This window comes from Anneissia japonica, unplaced genomic scaffold, assembly GCF_011630105.1.
Source record: "Anneissia japonica isolate Jap-2015-1 unplaced genomic scaffold, ASM1163010v1 scaffold287750_len332794_cov232, whole genome shotgun sequence".
NCBI classification, from domain to species: domain Eukaryota; kingdom Metazoa; phylum Echinodermata; class Crinoidea; order Comatulida; family Comatulidae; genus Anneissia; species Anneissia japonica.
Window position 1 is genome coordinate 290,370 of NW_022723669.1, and position 19,896 is coordinate 310,265.

Below are 19,896 nucleotides of genomic sequence, written 5' to 3' on the forward strand. Positions count from 1 at the left end.
TTCAAAGAATGGCTTGGAATTTAGACATGTTGAAAATATGAAAATATTTCTTTTGATTAGCATTCACAAAATTGAAAAGTGTTTTTATGAACTGGGATGCCCTGGGTTTAACATGTTCGCTGCCAGCAACAAGTATATACTCGTCCCACAAGTTGTTGCTGAGGGCGCTAGAAATTACTGTACTTGTCAAAACCTAGATGCACCTAGACAATAACATACAAATAATGTATATGTGTTTGTTGTGTTATGTTGCAGGCAGTACAGAAGACTGCACATGTGGGAATGCCCTCTGAACATATACCAACCCATGATAAAGGTCTGTTACGCCCATTCCCCAAAATTGACCCAATTTTATATACCATAGTAACTATGGTATATACTGAGTAGTTACTGATACCGTGGTAGATACTGCCAGTAATAAGAGAAACCTGAACTCACAGAGCCTGAAAAGAGATGGCAATCTATACAAATCAGTATTATGTTTGCATACTCAATGAGCTTAGAAAACTATCGATGTATTGATCTTATCATTTTGATGATTGTATCCAGAATCATCTACTGAGTAATTTTGACAATTCAACAGGGTTTCGCATGAAGTGTTACTTTAATACAAAAAGTGACATTTATTATTAAATATTTTGAGTCGATAGATTGAATTGTATTTTAAAAATTACTTGTTCAAATCTATAACGCAAAAGTCAAGGTATTAGTATTTTTATTGTAGGTATTTATAATTAGATTCAAGTTAAACAGGTTGTAAATGACAAAGCTGTACTTTTCTCCTCAGAGCCTATTTTCTAAGTATGCATTCCCATCAATTCTAAATCCTAAAGATATTAATTATGATTGAATAAAATTTCATTAGCATCACCATGTGTTTGCCACAATTGGGCTACATATATCAAGAGGAAACAGTCATTAAGAAACTGTAGGTAGTGGTAGATTTTACTACAAAGGAATGGGAATTCCGAGTTAATCAATGCACAAGCAGCAGTTACCAAAGAACGTCCGTGAAATACAGTATGTATAAAAAACACAGTGAGCATGTGCGTGGAAAGGCTAGACAGCCAGTGAGCGTGTGCACTGAGTGAGTGACGTTGTTGAGCCATGTCGAGCATGTGCAGTTATCGAAAAGACGTCTCAGGAACCAAACAGTGTCCAGTCAAACTTTTTTATGCAACAATTAAGCATGCGTAACTCAAGCTAACGCGATCATGCATGGCAATGAAAATAATGAGAATTCCGGTCGAAAAGCCTTGGCTATCAAAGGCCTACAGTGCATCATATAATCGTCAAGGAGAATTGTTATTAAATTATCGCAAACAACAGTTTATTTGGCTCTATCGTTGTACGTACGTATGCATTGACAATCTAATAAAAAATAACCACAGAAACTTACACCACAACAATGTTTGTTTCCTTAGCACCATTTATCTTGGTATAACATCCCTTTTTTTTTTGTGGCTACTGTTAATGCTTGACCGCTTTTTGTAAGCATAGCTCCTTACTCATCATTTAAGCAAGCGATGTTCCGTATTAATGGGGCTGTGGTGTTATTAGTAGAAAAAATGAGTAATTGAGTGAGGAAGCAGAGATACAATATTTAATATGTGCAGGGATTGAATTCCAAAGTGTTGATGCTGCAACTGATCTAGTGCACTTGTCCTCTCTCAGAATGCAAAGAATAATTATTTATTTATTTATTTATTTATTCTTTCTTTATAGACTGCAGGCACTTCCAGTACTTGTGTACTGTTTTCCAATGGGATACAGTCACAAATAAGCCATCAAAATCGAAAGAAAACAACACACAAAACTAAGTCAAAAGATAATTCCTTGTAAAACTTAAAAATTAATAGAATTTTGCAATGAAACTAATGTCATTTCTTTGAAGTTAATTTTGTTTCGTTTGGAAATTCATTCCAACTTTTGGTGTGCAATATAAGAAAGTTCTTTTACCTTGGCAAATATTCCAAGGAATTGAATCATTACGAGTGTGCGTTTTGAATGTATATTGTGATTAAAAATAAATTTGGATGTTAGGTATGGAGGGGCATGCCCTTTTAAACATTTCAAAGTCATAAGAATTAATTTTTTATTCTATCTTACATTGAGTTTTCTCCAGTCAAGAGAATTTAAAATCAATAGAGGTCTTAATATTAGGTGATTTGGAATAGATCCAGAAGCATATTAGGGAACTTACGATTGCAAGGCATTAGGACATAGTTGGATTGGATTGGATTAAATTTATTCGGTGTGTACACCAAGGATAGCCCACAAAAATCTAGAAGACTTATTCCAGTGGGGTCCTGGTGGTTGTGATTGGGTAGTACACTGGTATACAATCCCTGTAAAGAGTTTACTACGTTCTTACATGCACAAGGGCCATAAACAAACACAGGACCAATGGCCTAAACGTCTCATCCGAAAGATGGTGCGCTATTGTAACTTGTATTTCAGCCTCCAGCGATGGGAATAGAACCGGGGACCTAGAGATCTCCACAGTTTAGTGCACACATAGACTTAACTAAAAGTCATCTGCGCATGTTTGCACAATTTGGCTAAATCTACGTACAGTATGCAGAGAATGTTTGACGACTGGTAGGACAGTCATGAGTGATTCCGTTCCAGCGTCGCGTTGTCGAACAAATCAAAAGAACCCTTGTGTGTGCTAGTTGATAAGCATGTGTAAGGATCTTGAACTAAATGCTTGAAATCAGTTGTGAGACAGTGAAGCTGCCATTGGACAGTTGGGGATGTGAGAGCAATGGTCCATGAATGTTGTAATTCATGCAACTTAGTTCTGAAGTCTGTAAATTTCAGATTTTGGAAGTGCATCAAAAAGAATTTTAAAATATATTCTGTATCAAAATACATTTGAGATAATCATGAATGACGGATGAAGTGGTGTGTGAAAGTAGAAATAATAAGTACTACAGTTTGTTATTTGGGTCATTTCATCCCATATTTTATTTTATTATCTACTATTGTGCAGCATTATGGTACTATATGAACAAGTTAGATATATGTATGCTACTGAACCAGTGGGAGTTTTTTCCTCAGTGGTTGAAGCTCAGGAGTTTGAAGTGGGGTTTCAAGTCTTCACTGTTAGTTTTGCTTATGTCCTTGCTACTGTCTACCTAAGTATATAATTGGTAACTTGTAGGGCGTTGTGACATTGAATGTATTACTGTAGTTATATGTGCTGAGTTTGGCTGTGCGACTAGGCTCTTCAGGGGACTGAGAAGGTGTATTTTTGTGCTGGTTGCCAATAACCATCGCTAAAAATGTTCTCTTGCCATAGATCATTGTTTGAATTGTACCATCTAAATATGACTTCATGTTCCCAGTAATTATTAAGGCAAAGCCTTCAAATAAATATGTTTTGTCGTAATTTGTATCTGTTCCATAAACATTATAACTCTGTACCCCTTTCTCCATCACCATTATTAAACTTGCAACCCATTGCAATCATATCTCTTGGCTTCATATCCTTTCCTAATATTTTTGTTTTTGTGCAATCATCGAATACCAAGTTGATCAACAAAGAATAAAATAATGATATTAAGTAAAGCTGTAGCCTGTTAATTATGATGCCCACATTTAAATTCTGTGGTCAAATCCACAGACACCATGCACATTTTTCAATGCTAAAAATAACTTCACTCTCACCAAGCCATAAACTTAGTTTATAGATCACCTTGTGCCATCCTGTAATTCGGAAGTGTACTTCTTGTAGGATGTGAAAGGAAAACATCGATAGCATGTTATAAGTAGTGAGAGATATGATACATACTTCATGAAACTTTGAACTTAAGTAAAAACTTATATCACATTAAACATATTTCAACATTAATATCCTTTGGGCATTTTCCAGTTCACAGGGAGTATTGCCATATGGGATCATTTAATCTCAATTTAAGTCATAAGTTCATCAATATATTTTTATTAGCACTCTCATGCTTGACCGATTTATGTTCTAAAATTTACCTACAAACAATTTTTGTCTGTTTCAAATAAGAAACCATTACAAACAGTGTGTCTGCTTATGTGCAGGGGTGGAACCAGGATTTGCCTGACAGGGGAGGGGCCCTGATGTCCCCGAGGGAAAAAGTGGGCTTGGTCAGCGTCGCTCAAAACCTCTAGAAAGTGTTCCAGGGGGCCCAAAAATATGACAATTTAGGGGTTTCAAAGGCTTATTTAATTGATTTTAGTCTACCAAAATGTTGAAAATACATTTTTCTTCTCCTCGTCGAATTGTAGTTTTCTCCCCGACGGGTGAGGGGCCGGCTCTCTCTGACGGTGGCCATGGCCCCCGGACCCCGGCTAATTTGTATTGTTAGTTTGGCAAGGTTATTAGGGAACTATTAACAATCGGGAATCCTTTATAAATGCAAATTAATAAAGTTCAATAAAGTCATCGATTTTAGACATACACCTAGGCCTACAGGTTACTAGTCACTGAAGCTGTAGCTAATCCCCCTTGAATCTGCCACTGCTCATCTACTAAAATATCTTCCATAATGAAATATCTTTAATGAGCAGAGTTAGTTTAGTTCTGAGAAAAAATCCGTTGTAACAGGATTGCAAAGCAATCATCTTAACCACTAAATAATTGCGCCACTCCACTAATAACACAATAGTTTTTTTAGCATACATCCACCCATTTAACATGAAATTAGTTTGAGGTTGACGAACTTACACCTGGTGACAATCAGTAATATAGAGTTAAAATGTCATATAAGTTTAGCCTAGGCCTCATATCAGCTGTAGATGAGTCAAGCTTAGGGAATGAAGTAGCCCAACTAGGCCTTAATGAATTCAAGTTAGTTCATACTTAATTATGTTTTCAGAATTGATACAGTATCTGAGGTGCATGTGACTTGTAGAAAGCACAGAAGTAGGGGCCCGCTTACATGCAGATGGGACAATTTGCATATTCAGGTGTCCCAAGTAGGAAGAAGTCATTTACACGTCTATTTAAAAAAGCTTTCTTAGCACATCTAATTTTGTTTTGCTACTTATGATGATACCAATCAACACTGACTTCTGTAAGGCAAATGATAATAAAGGGGGTGATACAGTAATAAAAACATGCACATTTGATGAATTTGTGGGAGATGGATTATTTCCTGGGACATTCTTGTCCGGTTGGCGGGAGTGCAGGAGGCCGTCCTGATTTCCGGGAGACTCCCACAATTTGCAGGAGACTTGGGACCCCCCTGCATATCTAAATTACTCAATACCATATTATTAATAGTGAGTTGACTTATACCCAGTGTGGGATTATACCCAGAATTGGCATAGAGTACACATAATGAATAGAGGGAAATCTATTTGGCAACATGATGAACATGCATTTATTTTGTAATCTTTTCACACGATCACTGAAATTATGTTTGCTCTGGTTTTCAATATTTCACTCTTCAGCTCATCATGACAACCATGTAATTTTCTTACCTCCTTTTGTACTTGTCCTGAACCCACTTTTTATTATCTTTTAATCCTTGTCCAAAGTTCCTCACAAAGGGAAATGAAATGATGATGGAAACATAAAATTGCTGATTTTTAAATAAGCCTCTTTTTAGTGGTAATTTCCCAGCTTGTTTGTGCCACTAAAATTCTCAGGTTTTTCTTGATGGTTGCCGAGGTTGGAAGTATAAAAATTTATTTTGCACTTTACTGCAGTAAATGTAATGACCACGGTTCGCTGTATGTAGGACAGATGTCACATTGTTCATATATTCTATAATTTCTTGTTTGATCGATTTGATCATGCATGCGTTTTAATATTGGAACAGAATTTTCTTGCGTGCTTGGTAAAAATCATCTGTATTCATTTAGTATAGTGATGAAGAAAGTATAAAAGAAAGTATAAAAAAAAGGTTATTGCCAATACAGTTTTTTTTTACACTTGCTGTTACAACATTATTTAAAAATTTGACCATTATATAAAAATTGAAAGCCACTAAATTTAAGAGTTCAAGGAACTAGAGTAATGGTTTACGTCACTTAAATTTTACCAGCTGAAAATGTATGTTGTTGCTCCAGCGATTTTCTCTCCAATTACCAGAAATTGTAATGCTAAAACTTATCCTGTTAGCGAGAGTGACGGCAAAGATGGAACTGCTGCGAAAATCAGCCCATTAGCTCTTCCTTCCACATCTGCTCCACCCAAGTCATATATAAAGTAGTTCAGATATAATGAAATCTCTGTATTTTGTGTACTTATTTTTCTTTGTTTCTATTTCTATCAAAGTAATTTCGAAAAAAAAAATATTGCAGAACTTAATTTGCGATGATTATTGTTATCTGCATTAATCAAGCTGAATTTGTACTAAAGGTTGTTGGTGTTAAAGGGTTCATTTCTTCTTGACATTCACCTTCAGGTTGTCAGATCTGAGTCTGTTTTTTCCTAATTCTTTTATTTGTTACAACTAGACTATTGTTGTAGTATGCAAGTTAGTTGTATTTAATCCATAATGAAACTAATTCTCAGAATTTGGTCACCATTTTAATAAGTGTAGGAAATTGTCTATGGACACATGTTGTAAATCACTTTTTTTATTGGCTTTTTTTTTTATGAACAAATTAATACTATGAATACTTATGGTATTTGTTATTTTTTGTGAATGTTAGTAATTCAAAGTACGTTTGAACCCAAACTTCTTTCATTGATTCCTTCTGTCGTTCTATGGTCTTGTGGTTTGATAGCCAGAATAATAAGGTAAATCTTATTGGTGGTAAAGTTTTCTATCAGAATTAACCTTTCCAGCATAAGGTATTTATTAATTAGGCAGGGTCATCAAGAGGGGTGAACAGAGACTGCCCAAACCCAGGGGACCTCACAAGGCCTGTAGATACAACGTACTGACCTTTGTACATACTGTCGTCATTAATGAATAGAGAAAGCTAAAAATTGATAATGATATGAAAACCAATGAGAAGATGATTTTACTTAGTTGCAGTTGGCCAGTGCTGTTCTTGCTTGTGTACATGGGTTAGACAATTTACTCAGATCGGGTGCTAAACTATTCAGCACAATGATGCTGTGAGTTATGGGTGATTTTCCTACCTGTCTAAAGAAGACATAATTCCTCATAGTCATTAATTCAATATTTATAAAGATTACTTACATTTTAGGCTGACAAACTACTTTATAGATAGGTTAAGTAGTGTACTGATTAAGATAAATTGGGCCAAGGTTTGATGGTTTCATCTTTATCTGTGGTTCTGTAAATGTTTTAGTAATAGAATTTGAAAGACATTCACCATTCAGGGAAGCGCTGATATCCTACGTGACACTGCAGTGTTAAAATTTCTGACTATTTCCAAATTAGAACGGCTTCCTGGTTTTATTTATCCTCAAAGTTAGATTAAAACTAAGGATTATTGCTCCTGAACACAAAGCCTCAACAGAATTGGTGTTTGTTCTAGCTTGTGCTTACCATACCAACTCATGTAGAAGGTTGAAAAAGGTGCCAGCTGTTGTAGGGCTGGATATAGCGCCAGCTCTTGTCGGGGTGGATATATAAGTGCCAGCTCTTTTGGGGGTGGATGTAGTGCCAGTTCTTTTGGCGGTAAATATAGCGCCAACTCTTGTGGAGATGGATATAGCTGTTTTACATGATGCATTTAATACAGATTATAGTTTTATTGCATTGTGGTTTTCTCTGATAAAATGTGATTTTGTAGATCTCTTAAGCAAACAAGTATACTGTACCATTCTATAATCATCTTAGTATGAGATCTCATCAAAAATGGCTATAAATGTCACTATGTAAAGCAAACATTGTCAATCAAAGTGTTATCAAAATATTTTTATATAGGAAGTAAGAAGTAAAATTTTTCTTTTTCTCTGAATGGCTGTAGACTTGGATTGCTGTTTTTTGACTGGCTATATTATTATAAGCAAGGACTGAGTGATTATCAAGTTGTAATCATATTATTAAAGATAAGACATGTCAACTCTGTCTGTCTATCATGTTAATTTGTTTTGCACTTTTGATAAGGATGAGTTAAGCTACAGCATTGAGTTCAACTTTTAGAACATCCTGCAAGTAGTTGTTGCCTCTACCACAAAATGACACAAACACGTTTTGTGTTATTTTTATCACACACAGTTGATACAGCTCTTAAGCAGGGGGTTGGGTAATCTATGGTTCCAGCGAGTAGTAGTAAAGTCACCCTTCCCCCTCCAAAAACCAAAGTAAAGATGAATTTTGTCAATTTAGGTGCTAGAATACTTCAGCTCTTTGGGGATTTTTTCACCAATTACTCCGCCTCCCCCGAAAAAATAAGTAACTTTTTCTTTGGACGCCCACTTTAACGGTAATTTTTTTGCATTAAATTTTTTTCAATAAATATAATTCTTGAAAATAATAAATAGTACAAAGCAATTTTGAACAGTTTGAAAAAACTTAGGCTAACAAAAATGTTTATTTTATTACTGTACAGCAGTTAGCATCCATCTCATCTCCCACATTCACTTACTAGTTTGACATTTTACAATAACCTGCAATATTTACCTTTTGAAGTGGGTTCATTGAAGGAATATGAGGATGCCATCATGTCGGAATTTCAAGACTGCTTCCTCTGATAAACTTACCGATAAACCGTTTTTACCGGCACACACATGGTTTAGGTTTGGAATTGAACATGGCAGAGGTCCCAAGACAAATGTACTGTGTAATTTACAGAATATCAGTGCTGGAAAGCATTGCACTCATTGACTATTCAAATCATAGACGGCGTTAATCCCCATTGGTCATACCACCTATTATATTTAAATTGCATTATTAAATGAGCTGTGTGTCTCACTTCGTGATAACATAATTGAAATATTAAAGGTTAGATATGGGTTCACCATAGGTAGGTTTGATGATTTCATGAGCTAGGTTTCGACCAGAGTCTACTTAAATTCCTGTTCACTCTTGAACTTCCTAAATGCAGAACTTCAGCTTCTCTTTTGAATACCATACATTGTTTTCGTCTTGCAAATTGTATCAACCATTTACTTTTAACTATCTTAACCCCTTACATTGAGTGGTCCTTGGCCTTGTTTGTGGTGACTGAACATTAAAAAAATAAAATAAACATATATTTGGAGAATATTTTAATTTAATTTTATGTTGTTAGTTGTGGGCCCAGGTGCATGAAGCATAAACAGGGACCTATTGGTTGTGGAGAAAGAATTGGGAGGGATGTGCCCTAAATATATATGCATAATTATAAATTATATAGAGTACTCATTTTTTTTATATTTTTGCTGCTGACCAGGGAGGGTCAACACTTTTGGCACTCCTGATAGTGTACTTTTGTGCAATGTAATTTTAGCGGATATTGGCCCTTGATGGCACTTGTAGCACTGAATTGAATTGAATTGCCACTTGATGTAGTTGAAGAATGCAGGATGTTTTGTGGTGGTTGTTTTTTTTCACACTATTGTTTCAATTCCTGAAGAACATTTTTCTCCATAAAACAAATAATGGGACTTCATAGAGGATTAACAATGGACCTTTCCGCTAAGCCCCATTGCTTGGTAATCGTTGCTAAGGTCCCACAAAATGACAGTGTGTGGGGGACCCACGTGTGTGTGTAGCACATGCGTGTATGCCAGGGCCTGTTCTGATTGGTCAGTTGTTGAGTTTGATTGACACTCCGGTAAGGTCTATTTTGTTCATCAATCAATTATTCAAATACATCAATCAATGTGTAAATCCATCAGTCAATAGTCAATCAATCATATTAATCACTGTCAGTCAGTGAATCAATAATCTATCACTTAATTTTATCAGCAAATAAATCAATCAATCAATCAGATGCTCCATAAGCCCATAACTGTTTTGATGCAAATGAAAAGTTAAACAAAATAGAGGTTTGTGAAGATAAAACAGTACCATAGCTTTTTATGTCTTTGTTGATTCGAATGAATTAAGAAAAGATGATTCCTAAATTTGAGATAGTGATGGTATGTGGGTGTTGATGATACATTTTTATTGATAGCAGTATGTCCATCTTCAGGTGCTATGCTGCAGGTGTTTTGTTTACACCTGTCTGGATGATCTGTGTTATTTTGTGACCCCTACAACCTACATGGTAGAACTTTGTGACTTCATTACCTGAGTGGGTATCTAGAATTCAATAAACAAAACAGCATGCTACGTAACCTGCAGTCTTCATCTTGGATGGCCAGTAACATTGGTCGCATTCTCACTTCTCGTTTCTCGTTTCCTATACTTGCTATGTCGGTAATTTGTTTTGCTGGTCACCTGTAGGATAATTTCAACACAGTTTCCCAACTCTAGCTTTGCCGTCTTTTACGTGTCAATGACCTTATTTTAATATTTCTATAACATACTGTTTCTTTTCAACCTTAAGTAATTGTCCCTTGATAGTTGCGACTAGCAGCAAATGCTTTGCAAAATACAGAGTAATATTACTCTGCACTTTCACTGAAAGATATTATCTATGAGTACTACAGTTCCTCTTTGTTTCATTTGCCACAATTTTTTTTTTACCATCAAAGTGACAATGAGAGAAACACAAAACATTGCTGCTGATATTACTAGGTGTACAGATGATGAAATATTATATTAATATTGATAATTTTGTATATTTTGTTGAGAATATTTATTCCTGTGAAACCTTATTGTCACCATCACATAAGCTTGCAAACTTTTAGGATACAGTATATTTGGTCAATATCTGTCTCCACCAAAATAAAAATGTTATCAGTTTACTAGCTTTTGATTCATTCATTGTTTTATGATCTGTGTTCTAGAAAGTGATATTGGAAACATTTTGAGATATTTGGTTTTTTTACTAGCTTAATTTGCTCAGTAAATAATAGACAACTCTATTAAAAGTATGAAGATTTAATTAGGCTTAAGAAATCACAACAGATAATGTTCATTGGTTAAATTTATTTTAATTGTGTGTTTTTGTTAGTTACAACATACTACAGACTGCAACAGAAATAGAAATTTGAATACAAATTATTGTGCTGAGTGGCTTTTCTTTACTTTTATTATTTGAAGCATTTTTAGATGAATTTTATTGTAATTTTACTTCAATTCTTATATTCTCAAGTTATTGATTTCTTTTTTGTAAAAACCATTGGAATAAAACACGGAGTACTTATTTAGACGTTTCGAATTGTATCACTATTCTTATTCAACTGACTGGAATAAGTGTTACACATCAACTGATTATGTCATGACCACTGATGCGTAACACATATTCCAGTCAGTTGAAAAAGAATTGTGATACAATTCAAAATGTGCGAGTAAGTACTCCGTTTTTATTGAAATGGTTTATACAAAAAAGAAATCAAGAACATTTAATATACTGATACCAAATGAAATTCTTTGAAGATCTTATATTCTCTTCTGTGTTTTATACATTATTTAGATTCCTTTTGACCAGAAAGTTATTAAGCCTGGGATTATACTGTAAGTAATTTAATTTATCTTCCCCTCTTTCCCATCAAATTGTGATGCAAAACATGACTTGAGGCATTTCCAATTACACATCAATTACTAACAAATTTTTTCGTGCAAAAATGATTATATTTTCAATAATTATATGATCGCACTGTAATTGGGAAGTAAAATTACAGAGGTGTAAAGTGAAAATAGAAAATTGTGTGTTGTGCATAGATCTGATTTTGACACAAATAAAAGGGTATAACTTATAAATAGATTTGTAAGAAAACCTGATTTTTAAAAGTCTATAAAGCATATAAAGATTCTGGTGATTTTTATATTAAAATTCATACCCTTTTTTTCAGTTGGAATTAATGGACAGCTAATGGCAAGATTACCATTGTCATCCATTATGCAATTACAGATAAAGAATCTTGAAATTAACTGAAGTGAAACTAAAACATTATCATTGTTTTCCTTTACAGGTACTCCTTTCAATCCATCTGGATATGATTCCAGATTTAATCACTGCATTAGACGACATCTCAGAGAAAATATTAATATCAAAGAACTTTGGTAGCAACAATGCAAGCTTTTATACAGACTTATTAATTAATAATTAATATTAATAATTGGTATACTTTATGAATCTGCCAGATACAACCAAAGTTGTAGACTCTGAGTGTTCTGAACTTTGGAGGAAGATTACATCTCATCCAATTTCTGTTGACAATATTGAACATGAACATGAAATCGTAGGCAATCGTTAGAAGTGGAAGTTGTTATAAAAGCATATTAAAATGTCTTTGACTCAGCTGTGTCAATACGTACCAGTATCAATCGAATACTGTAGTTTGCAGGCACACTTACTCATTTATACCAAGGGTATGGGATTGTGTGGTCATGTAATTCCACCAATCGCTGTTCAATCAATATAACTATGTGATTAATTGTTATGAATTAATACATGATTAATATATATTATTATATAACGTTATTATATTAGCATACAATTTCTTTAATTTACATGTGATTGCAGCATAATAATATGAAAATAGATTTCAATGTCTGAAGAGTTAGCATGATTTATTGTTTTAAAAGTGATAACATTTTACATTAGTTTCAGTATTCGCTGACGTCTATCTATATCGTAGATATGTTTTGTTTATAAAGGAAAACTAAATTATTAATGATAATAATGGCAATAAACCATAGATTGTCATGGTCACTCAAGCATATAAAATGGGTTGCCTTCAGTACCTGTATAATAAGTGTTTAATATCTTTATTGAACAATGAAGATGAACAAATAAATTGTGAAATATAGAATCACTGTGTCTTGTATGACATTCTTTGAAGTTGATTTTAATAGGGTCCCCACAGCACCCTTTTGATACAGTGACTAAGGTCCCACCAACAACTTTTTAAAAGTCGAATATTTATTAATAAGTGCCCCCATAAAATACAGTTTGGTTTACAAAAAAGTGTTAGTTTTATCATATTAAGACATGTTTGCATTGCGTTTAATGTAGTCCTGTGCTGCTTGAGTTTCTAGGAAATCATAGGCGTAGATCCCCGGGGGATAGGGGATATATCCCCCAAATATTTGACAAGGGGGGGGGGATGGTTCATTGTATCATCCCCCCCCCCAATATTTTGACTATGTATGGCATAAAATTGAGCTTTACACATTTCAAAGGACTTTCACAGAAATAATTTGCACTGTCTTATGCGCTTACAAAGTTGAAAATTAGCATAATGTATTAATGTTGTTAATAAAATTATTTTGTCTGGTACTAATCTAAGCTCTTCTTTCCTTAGATGTTAGATGTGCTTGCAAAGAGAGCCACATTTCACACTGAATGTTATGTCAATTCCAAGAATGTTTAAGGTTATATCAGTTGATGAGGAATTTATTGATTAGGCCTATAATAGCAAATTGCATCAATTTATTTTGCAAAAACAAGGTTTCCAGCTTCAGAGGGGGGCACATCCCCTGTCCGCACAAGGGCACACATTGGCGAGACACCAGGCGCGTAACAGGGGTCTTGAGTCAGAGTGGGTATTTATTTTCCCGGTTAGTAATTTACTATACCCACCCCACCCCACTCCCCATATAGAAAACAATACGCCATAGGGCTTATCTTATTTATAATATAGGCCACACACGTGTGTTTGAAACCAAATATAGGCCTAAGCATTTTCATCATGGTTTTATTTATTACAAACATATTCTTTCACCATCAATACACATTGAGGCCCTTCTTTTAGGTTAAAACGATCTATCTTAAATTTGTCTTTCTTGAGTTTGGGACTATTATGTGTTTAAATAACTTAAAAGGATAAACCTAAAAAAGCCCTAAAAAATGCGCACGAAGCGTGCAAAATATTTTTCTGTTTTTAATTCTAATTTCGTCGGAATTGATGAAAACTCCCTAAAATGTGCAATTTATAGGGCCGAGGAAATTGGCCTACCGTAACAAGAAACGTGCGCAAACAATTTGAGAATTATAGGCACTTTCAGAGGATGCATTTGTTAAGGGGTGCGGAAAGACTTTCCAAAGATGGATATTTTCCCCAATTGTCCCCCGGTGTTTTTAATTCTAATTTCGATGGAATTGGTCAAAACTCCCTAAAATGTGCAATTTTTAGAGGAAATTGGCCCATGTTAACAAGAAATGTGCACGGTTTTTAGGCACTTTCAGGAGATGCAAAGGGCATTTATAAAGGGTTGGGGAAGATTTTTCCAAGATAGATATTTTCCCCTTGTCCCCCAGTGGTTACGCCATTGGGCAGCATAGATCAAAGGAGTTATGACAGTTTTTGTGGAGAAGGGGTTGCAGGGTGTTGTGAGTCTGGTCATTATGATATCTTCCTTTTTATTCTTGTCTTTATTTTTCTCTTCTCTTTTTCTTTCCTTTTCTTTTCCTCTTCTTTCTCTTTCCCTCCCTCTCCCCTCTTTCTTTTCTCTTATTACCCAGCCCGGTACGACGGCTTGGTCAGCCTGGTAAAAACAGTCAGGGAAAGGGAAGGGGAAGTGTCCCCCCTGCCCCCGCGCCTGTTACGACACTCGCTAACACGCCAATCATCCCCCCCCCCCCTGAAAAATATTTTTCAAAATATTTTTCTACGCCACTGTAGGAAATTATCTGGTACTGAAACTGACATCAAACTTGATATGAGATATGAGAAAATTGGTGTTATATTAATTGAATAAACATATGCCTGTGTGGATATAAACTAGTGATTTGAAAATACATCATCTTTCTCCTTTTCTACGTCTCGCATTCCAAATATGGAGCAAATAGATGCATACCTATGGTAAATTAATCCTGTTAAATCGGTTTAAAAATGATAGTTAATCTTCTTTAATACATGGCGTTTTGTGTTCCAAAATGCCCTACTTGCAGTACTGGAATTTGGTCTGTAGTGAACTTGTCTGTCTCGTTTCGGATAATAAACATTGGGAATGATGCAGATGAGACTCTGAGGAGGACACTGCATGTGCGTTACAATTTTAAAAAGGTCAAGTTGGTTTCTGATTTATGAGTTGTAATAGTTGTTTTGATACATGTTCGATTTGGTTGTTGGCAAAGTTACCGACAAGACCGTAAAACAACTGACGTGATTTATAACATCTCTTCCCAGCCCAAGGGCGAGAAAGAGACAAAAAGGTTAAATCAACGCAAGGGGGAATAATGGGTTGTGAAGAACCAATATAGGCCTGTTACAAAAATCAAGAATACTTTATTGTCATCGATCAAATACAGTGAAAAAATGAAATTTGTTTTGCTAGTTGCTTTTTTAAACACTAAAAAGACATAACTTGGTTAAACACAGAATATTAAAATATTAAAACATTAAAGCTAAAAGATATGACACAGGCGCCTACACGGCTAAGAGATTGCCTCTTATTGGTGCCTCGGATCATTTCATATGGTACATCTCATTCCAGTCTATAGTATAAACAGAAAATCTAACAAGAAAAACCAGTTGTGAAACGCATTTAAACAATGGTCACTACCAAAGAAGACATCCATTTTTGTGAACAATCCTGATAACTACAGTCTATTTTGGCTGACTTAATTATCGTAACGGTAACTTTGATAATACATAAAGATCTGTATACAAGGAAAGGTTAATATGTAGCCTATGTCTGTCATCATGTCTGGCCAAATTAACCTTCCGAAATCAGCCAGAATAGTGCAGGGTATATTTTGTTATTATTTACGTATGTTCATCTGGAAAATAATGAATGAACACCACTACAACAACTTGTTTAGTTGAATGTGGATGAGGAAATAAATATTTCGTTAAAAAATATATAGATGTGAAGATAGTCTCGACATCGAGACTGAGCGTTCGTGATCAAATGATTAACATTCAAGTTTAAGCAGTCCTGTGGAAATTGCCATTCATATGCTGTGGGAATTGTCACATTAATGTCAAATGTGATTGAATCGTTTTCCGACATGTTTATTAGTTCAATGATGATGACTAAGTTTAAATTTTCACAGAGCTGTATCTGAGTGGTAAAAATGGAAACGGAACCGTCTAGTCATTAACGCATTTCGTGTCCATCCTCCCAAAAAAAGAAAAAAAAAAAAAAAAAAAAAAAAAAAACTCGCACATGAGTAGGCCTATTAGTTTTAGTAACATTATTTAAACATTACTTTAATTGGAACATAATAACTTCTTAATTTCGAAGCGGAGAAAAATCGATCACCCAGGTGTTTTTATAGTAGGTTAGGCTAGTAAAATCTGGAGACATGCAAGCAGCTTGTTCCATTTTTTTTTTGTATGTGTCCACTTCAAGTTTCGTCACACAGTTTCAATGACACATTTTTATCTCTGAATCTCACCATGATTTTCCATTTAATTTAGTTTTTATGTTTTCAGTTTGATCTTGTAAGACTTTGATCCATCGTGTATTTCGTATAGATTAACCTGTAGTCTACTTTGGACTCTTCTTATTTTATTCGGACGTTCCGTTGTTACCTAGATCTATTTTGGGCTTTTTAAGATAATGTTAAGGAAATTAGTTTGCCAAGAGATACAGTCGATGATATCGGTCTATAAACGTTATCGCAAGCAACAGTAACTGGTTTTTTTATTCTCATTCATCATGATTGACTCTGATTCGCCACTTCTCCGTCAAGTTAGGTAAACTTACATCAAGTGGGTTTCCGACTGGAAAATGTCCCAGAACCATGTGAAATGCAAGTGATATCCTACTCCCCAATTCTGTTCAAGACGAAATTCTTAAAAGTGCTAAATTTAACCGCGATATTAATATTATAATAGTTCCCTTCATCAATCACCCCAGCAACCAGTTGGCTGGTCCCACTCCCCATCCCGATTATTAATATTAAGAAATCTCAATTCAAGGTTTATGAGTCACGGGTTGTGTTTACACTGAGATATCTGCACGCGTAATAGAGTTTATAAAATAGATGCCCAACTAGAGTAGTAGGCCATCAATAACTGTTTTCCATTTTGTTAATGGTGTTATCCTTAATTGGTGCGCTATTTTTGTCAATCATTCATTGCATTCCCCATGTTGATCCTTGCGTCCCTATCCTTATTCGGTGCCATTATACTTCTTTTTTCATAAGAACCAGTAAAATTTTGCCCAGGCTCAGTGTTCTTATTTTTTGGCCGATTTCAGGCTCAAAATGTTCTTATTTTGTTCTTAGTTTTACACACTTTTTAAACTTAGAAAATTATTATTGTACAGGGTTCGTATATTACTGTACTGTATTATAGAGTGTATACTTAGTCACACCTACTGGTACTACACATTAATGTACAGATAACATTTGTTGGTTTTTTCTATTTAAAAAAAAATAAAAATCTCATTTGACATTTTATCTCAGCCTCAATTTTTGTTCTTATTTTGTTCCAATTTTTAAGCAATTTCAGCCTCAACTAGTGTTCTTATAAAATGTGTTCTTATTTTTAAAAAAAGTGTACTGTATTTCGTTTAACTAACCAGTCTATAGAATCACCATTCTAAACTGTTGTAAATTGTGAATGGTAAATTACTTAGCCAGAGCAAATGGGTATTTGGCCTAAGTGGAGATACAGTTAAGGTCTTAACCAGTGCTAATAGTATAGGTGCTTTAAATACTTACATGCAAATACTGTAATCGTGAAGGGCCCTTAACTTACCTGCTGGCTCAGCTTACCCCAATTTCCTATGAACCAGCCTTGCCTACGTGATTTGAAAACGGCGCTTTTATAAATATTAAAAAAAATAATAAAAATAAATTAAAGGATGTGAGCAGCCATGTTTTCTGTGAATAAGGAAGACGTTGTGGTTCTTAATATAACAAAGTAGGGAAGATAACAGGTTTGTAATTGGTCACGTTTTGTGTGGAAAAACATTTTGTGTCAATAACTTTCTGTCCAAGGCAATGGTTTCTAAAGGAATCTATACACAAAGAGACATGTGGGTATGATGATGCGGTTCATGGATGTGAGAGGGACCAGTCTAGTGCTTTTCCGTCTTTATTTCTTATAGGTCTAGCATAAATACCCTTATGTTTTGCTAATTGTTTCAGTGTTTTAGCAGTTAAACAATTTACAAGGTTGGGGTAGAAAAAAATCTAAGGTTTTACGCCTTTATTGCTTCCAAAAATCTCACATGGGCCCACGTTTAAGTTAAATGATTGACACATATAATGTGTCATGAACCATTCTATTTTTGTTAAGACATTCGAATAAGTGTTGCTTTAGGCCCTATGTGTACTTTAAAACAGAGTAGTTAAGTTAAAATTAAACTTAAAGTAAAAATATCATTTGACTGTCTTAGCTGGCCTAGATACTTCGTTTCATCCAGTTAAGGACTCATCTGCGGGAAGCAGCGTCGAAGCGATTTAATGCTAAATCCTAAAGAAAAGAAGCATATGTATGTCTCATATTATATGAGTCTATTTATATATTCGATTCAATTGTGTCGTCGATGTGACTTCCCTGTACCATTACACCAATTGTGTCTTCTTTATTCCCTACCGAAATATCGGCCACAAACCAATAGAGTTAACACATGGCATGTTACCCTGCCAAGTGTCCCATGGTCCCCACCTCCAATGTTACAATAAGCTTTAGACATTTAAATTAGGGAGGAAAACCTCTGTGAATTAAAATAAATCCACGTAATATTCAATAGATTTGATGTACGCACGATAAAAAGAAAATATTCATTTTGCAAGGTAGGCCTTCTCTTGGACTTAATATGAAATAAGGTAGAGATTATCTAATTATGTTTCACAATAACTTAGGTGGTCCCACTTTATTTTGCATTTTTGCCGTTACGGTACGTTGCGATAAAATCAAACGTCTAAAGTAGAAGCTTGATTGATTAATTGATTGCTTGGTGTGTGACATGGGTCAGAATTTCGCGGAACATTTCAGGGATCAAACGCATTATTTTCAACAAGTTAGCAAACAATTAATTTTTTTAGATAATGTGTTCGTGTTGACCTGCACACACGCGTCGGTTACCAGGTGTCAGTATCTAAATGCGCACACGTAGGCTTTACGACAAAAGCGAGCGAGCGCATTTCCCGTGAGTTTTTCATCTTTACATTTATAGCCGTATTTTATGAAAGGCAGATGTGACCATTAAAACGTTATCTTAACCATATGGTCTGCCTTTACTAACTTTTAAAAACCGTATTCCATGCATTTAATGTAAAAAATTTCTCCGTTAGCAGTAGGTCACCAATAAGTGACGGAGTATTAAAAATGCAATCTCAGTTCCATCCTCCATATTCGTCCAGGTGAGATGGTAGGACAGCTGTGTGAATCTTACTCATACAGCAAAAGCCCTACATACAACAAAAGGTCGTAGACATACTGTAATAGGCCGATATATTACTGTGAATTAGTTTACCTTTTCCATAGGGCACAAATATTTAAAACAATGAATACCGTTGTGGTCGAATAAAAAAGGGCCTCCGGGAGCCTCATCCTCTCTCTTTTGTTTTGTTTTGTTTTGTTTTGTTTTTTTGACAATCTCCCCCCTTTTTCAAGCAACATTTTTTTCTTCGAAACTGTCAATCATAAAACTTTAAGCTGTTATATGAAACTGTCAATCACAGCTACTTTTTTCATAGTTTTTTATCTGTGACACTGTGGCGGGAATCCCCCTTAAATCAAAACGTTCTTCTGTACCCACGCGATTCGCGAACAAGCAAAACATTTCCCGGAAAACTAACCTATCTCCCGCCACAGAATGTTTGCGTAATTCTATGTCTTTATCAATTGTCTCCAGTGGCGGATTCAAGGTCTGGGGAAGGGCAACAAACCCCTTCCCCATAGTTTTTTTTTTTTTTCAAAATTATAAGAAAAATTGTGAAAGAAGAAAATTACTGTATATTGAAATTTGTCTGAGATTGCCATTTCCGGTCATCTATAAGTGGTTTAGACCATCTATCTGTGCATGGAGGTATAAAAATAGATTTATA

At 34.9% G+C, this 19,896-nt stretch overlaps 1 protein-coding gene across 7 annotated transcripts in view; it reads left to right on the forward strand.

The window, feature by feature from the left end:
- The window catches only part of LOC117112323 (cyclin-D-binding Myb-like transcription factor 1), a 66,319-nt gene extending 53,565 nt beyond the window's left edge, over positions 1-12,754 (forward strand). For all 7 annotated transcript variants that reach the window (XM_033255391.1, XM_033255394.1, XM_033255395.1 and 4 more), the window contains exons 17-18: positions 11,413-11,453; positions 11,912-12,754. In XM_033255391.1, the coding sequence (XP_033111282.1) occupies positions 11,413-11,423 (11 nt within the window). In that variant the 3' untranslated portion in view covers positions 11,424-11,453; positions 11,912-12,754. The remainder of the gene's footprint in view (positions 1-11,412; positions 11,454-11,911) is intronic.
- Positions 12,755-19,896: the final 7,142 nt, after the last annotated feature.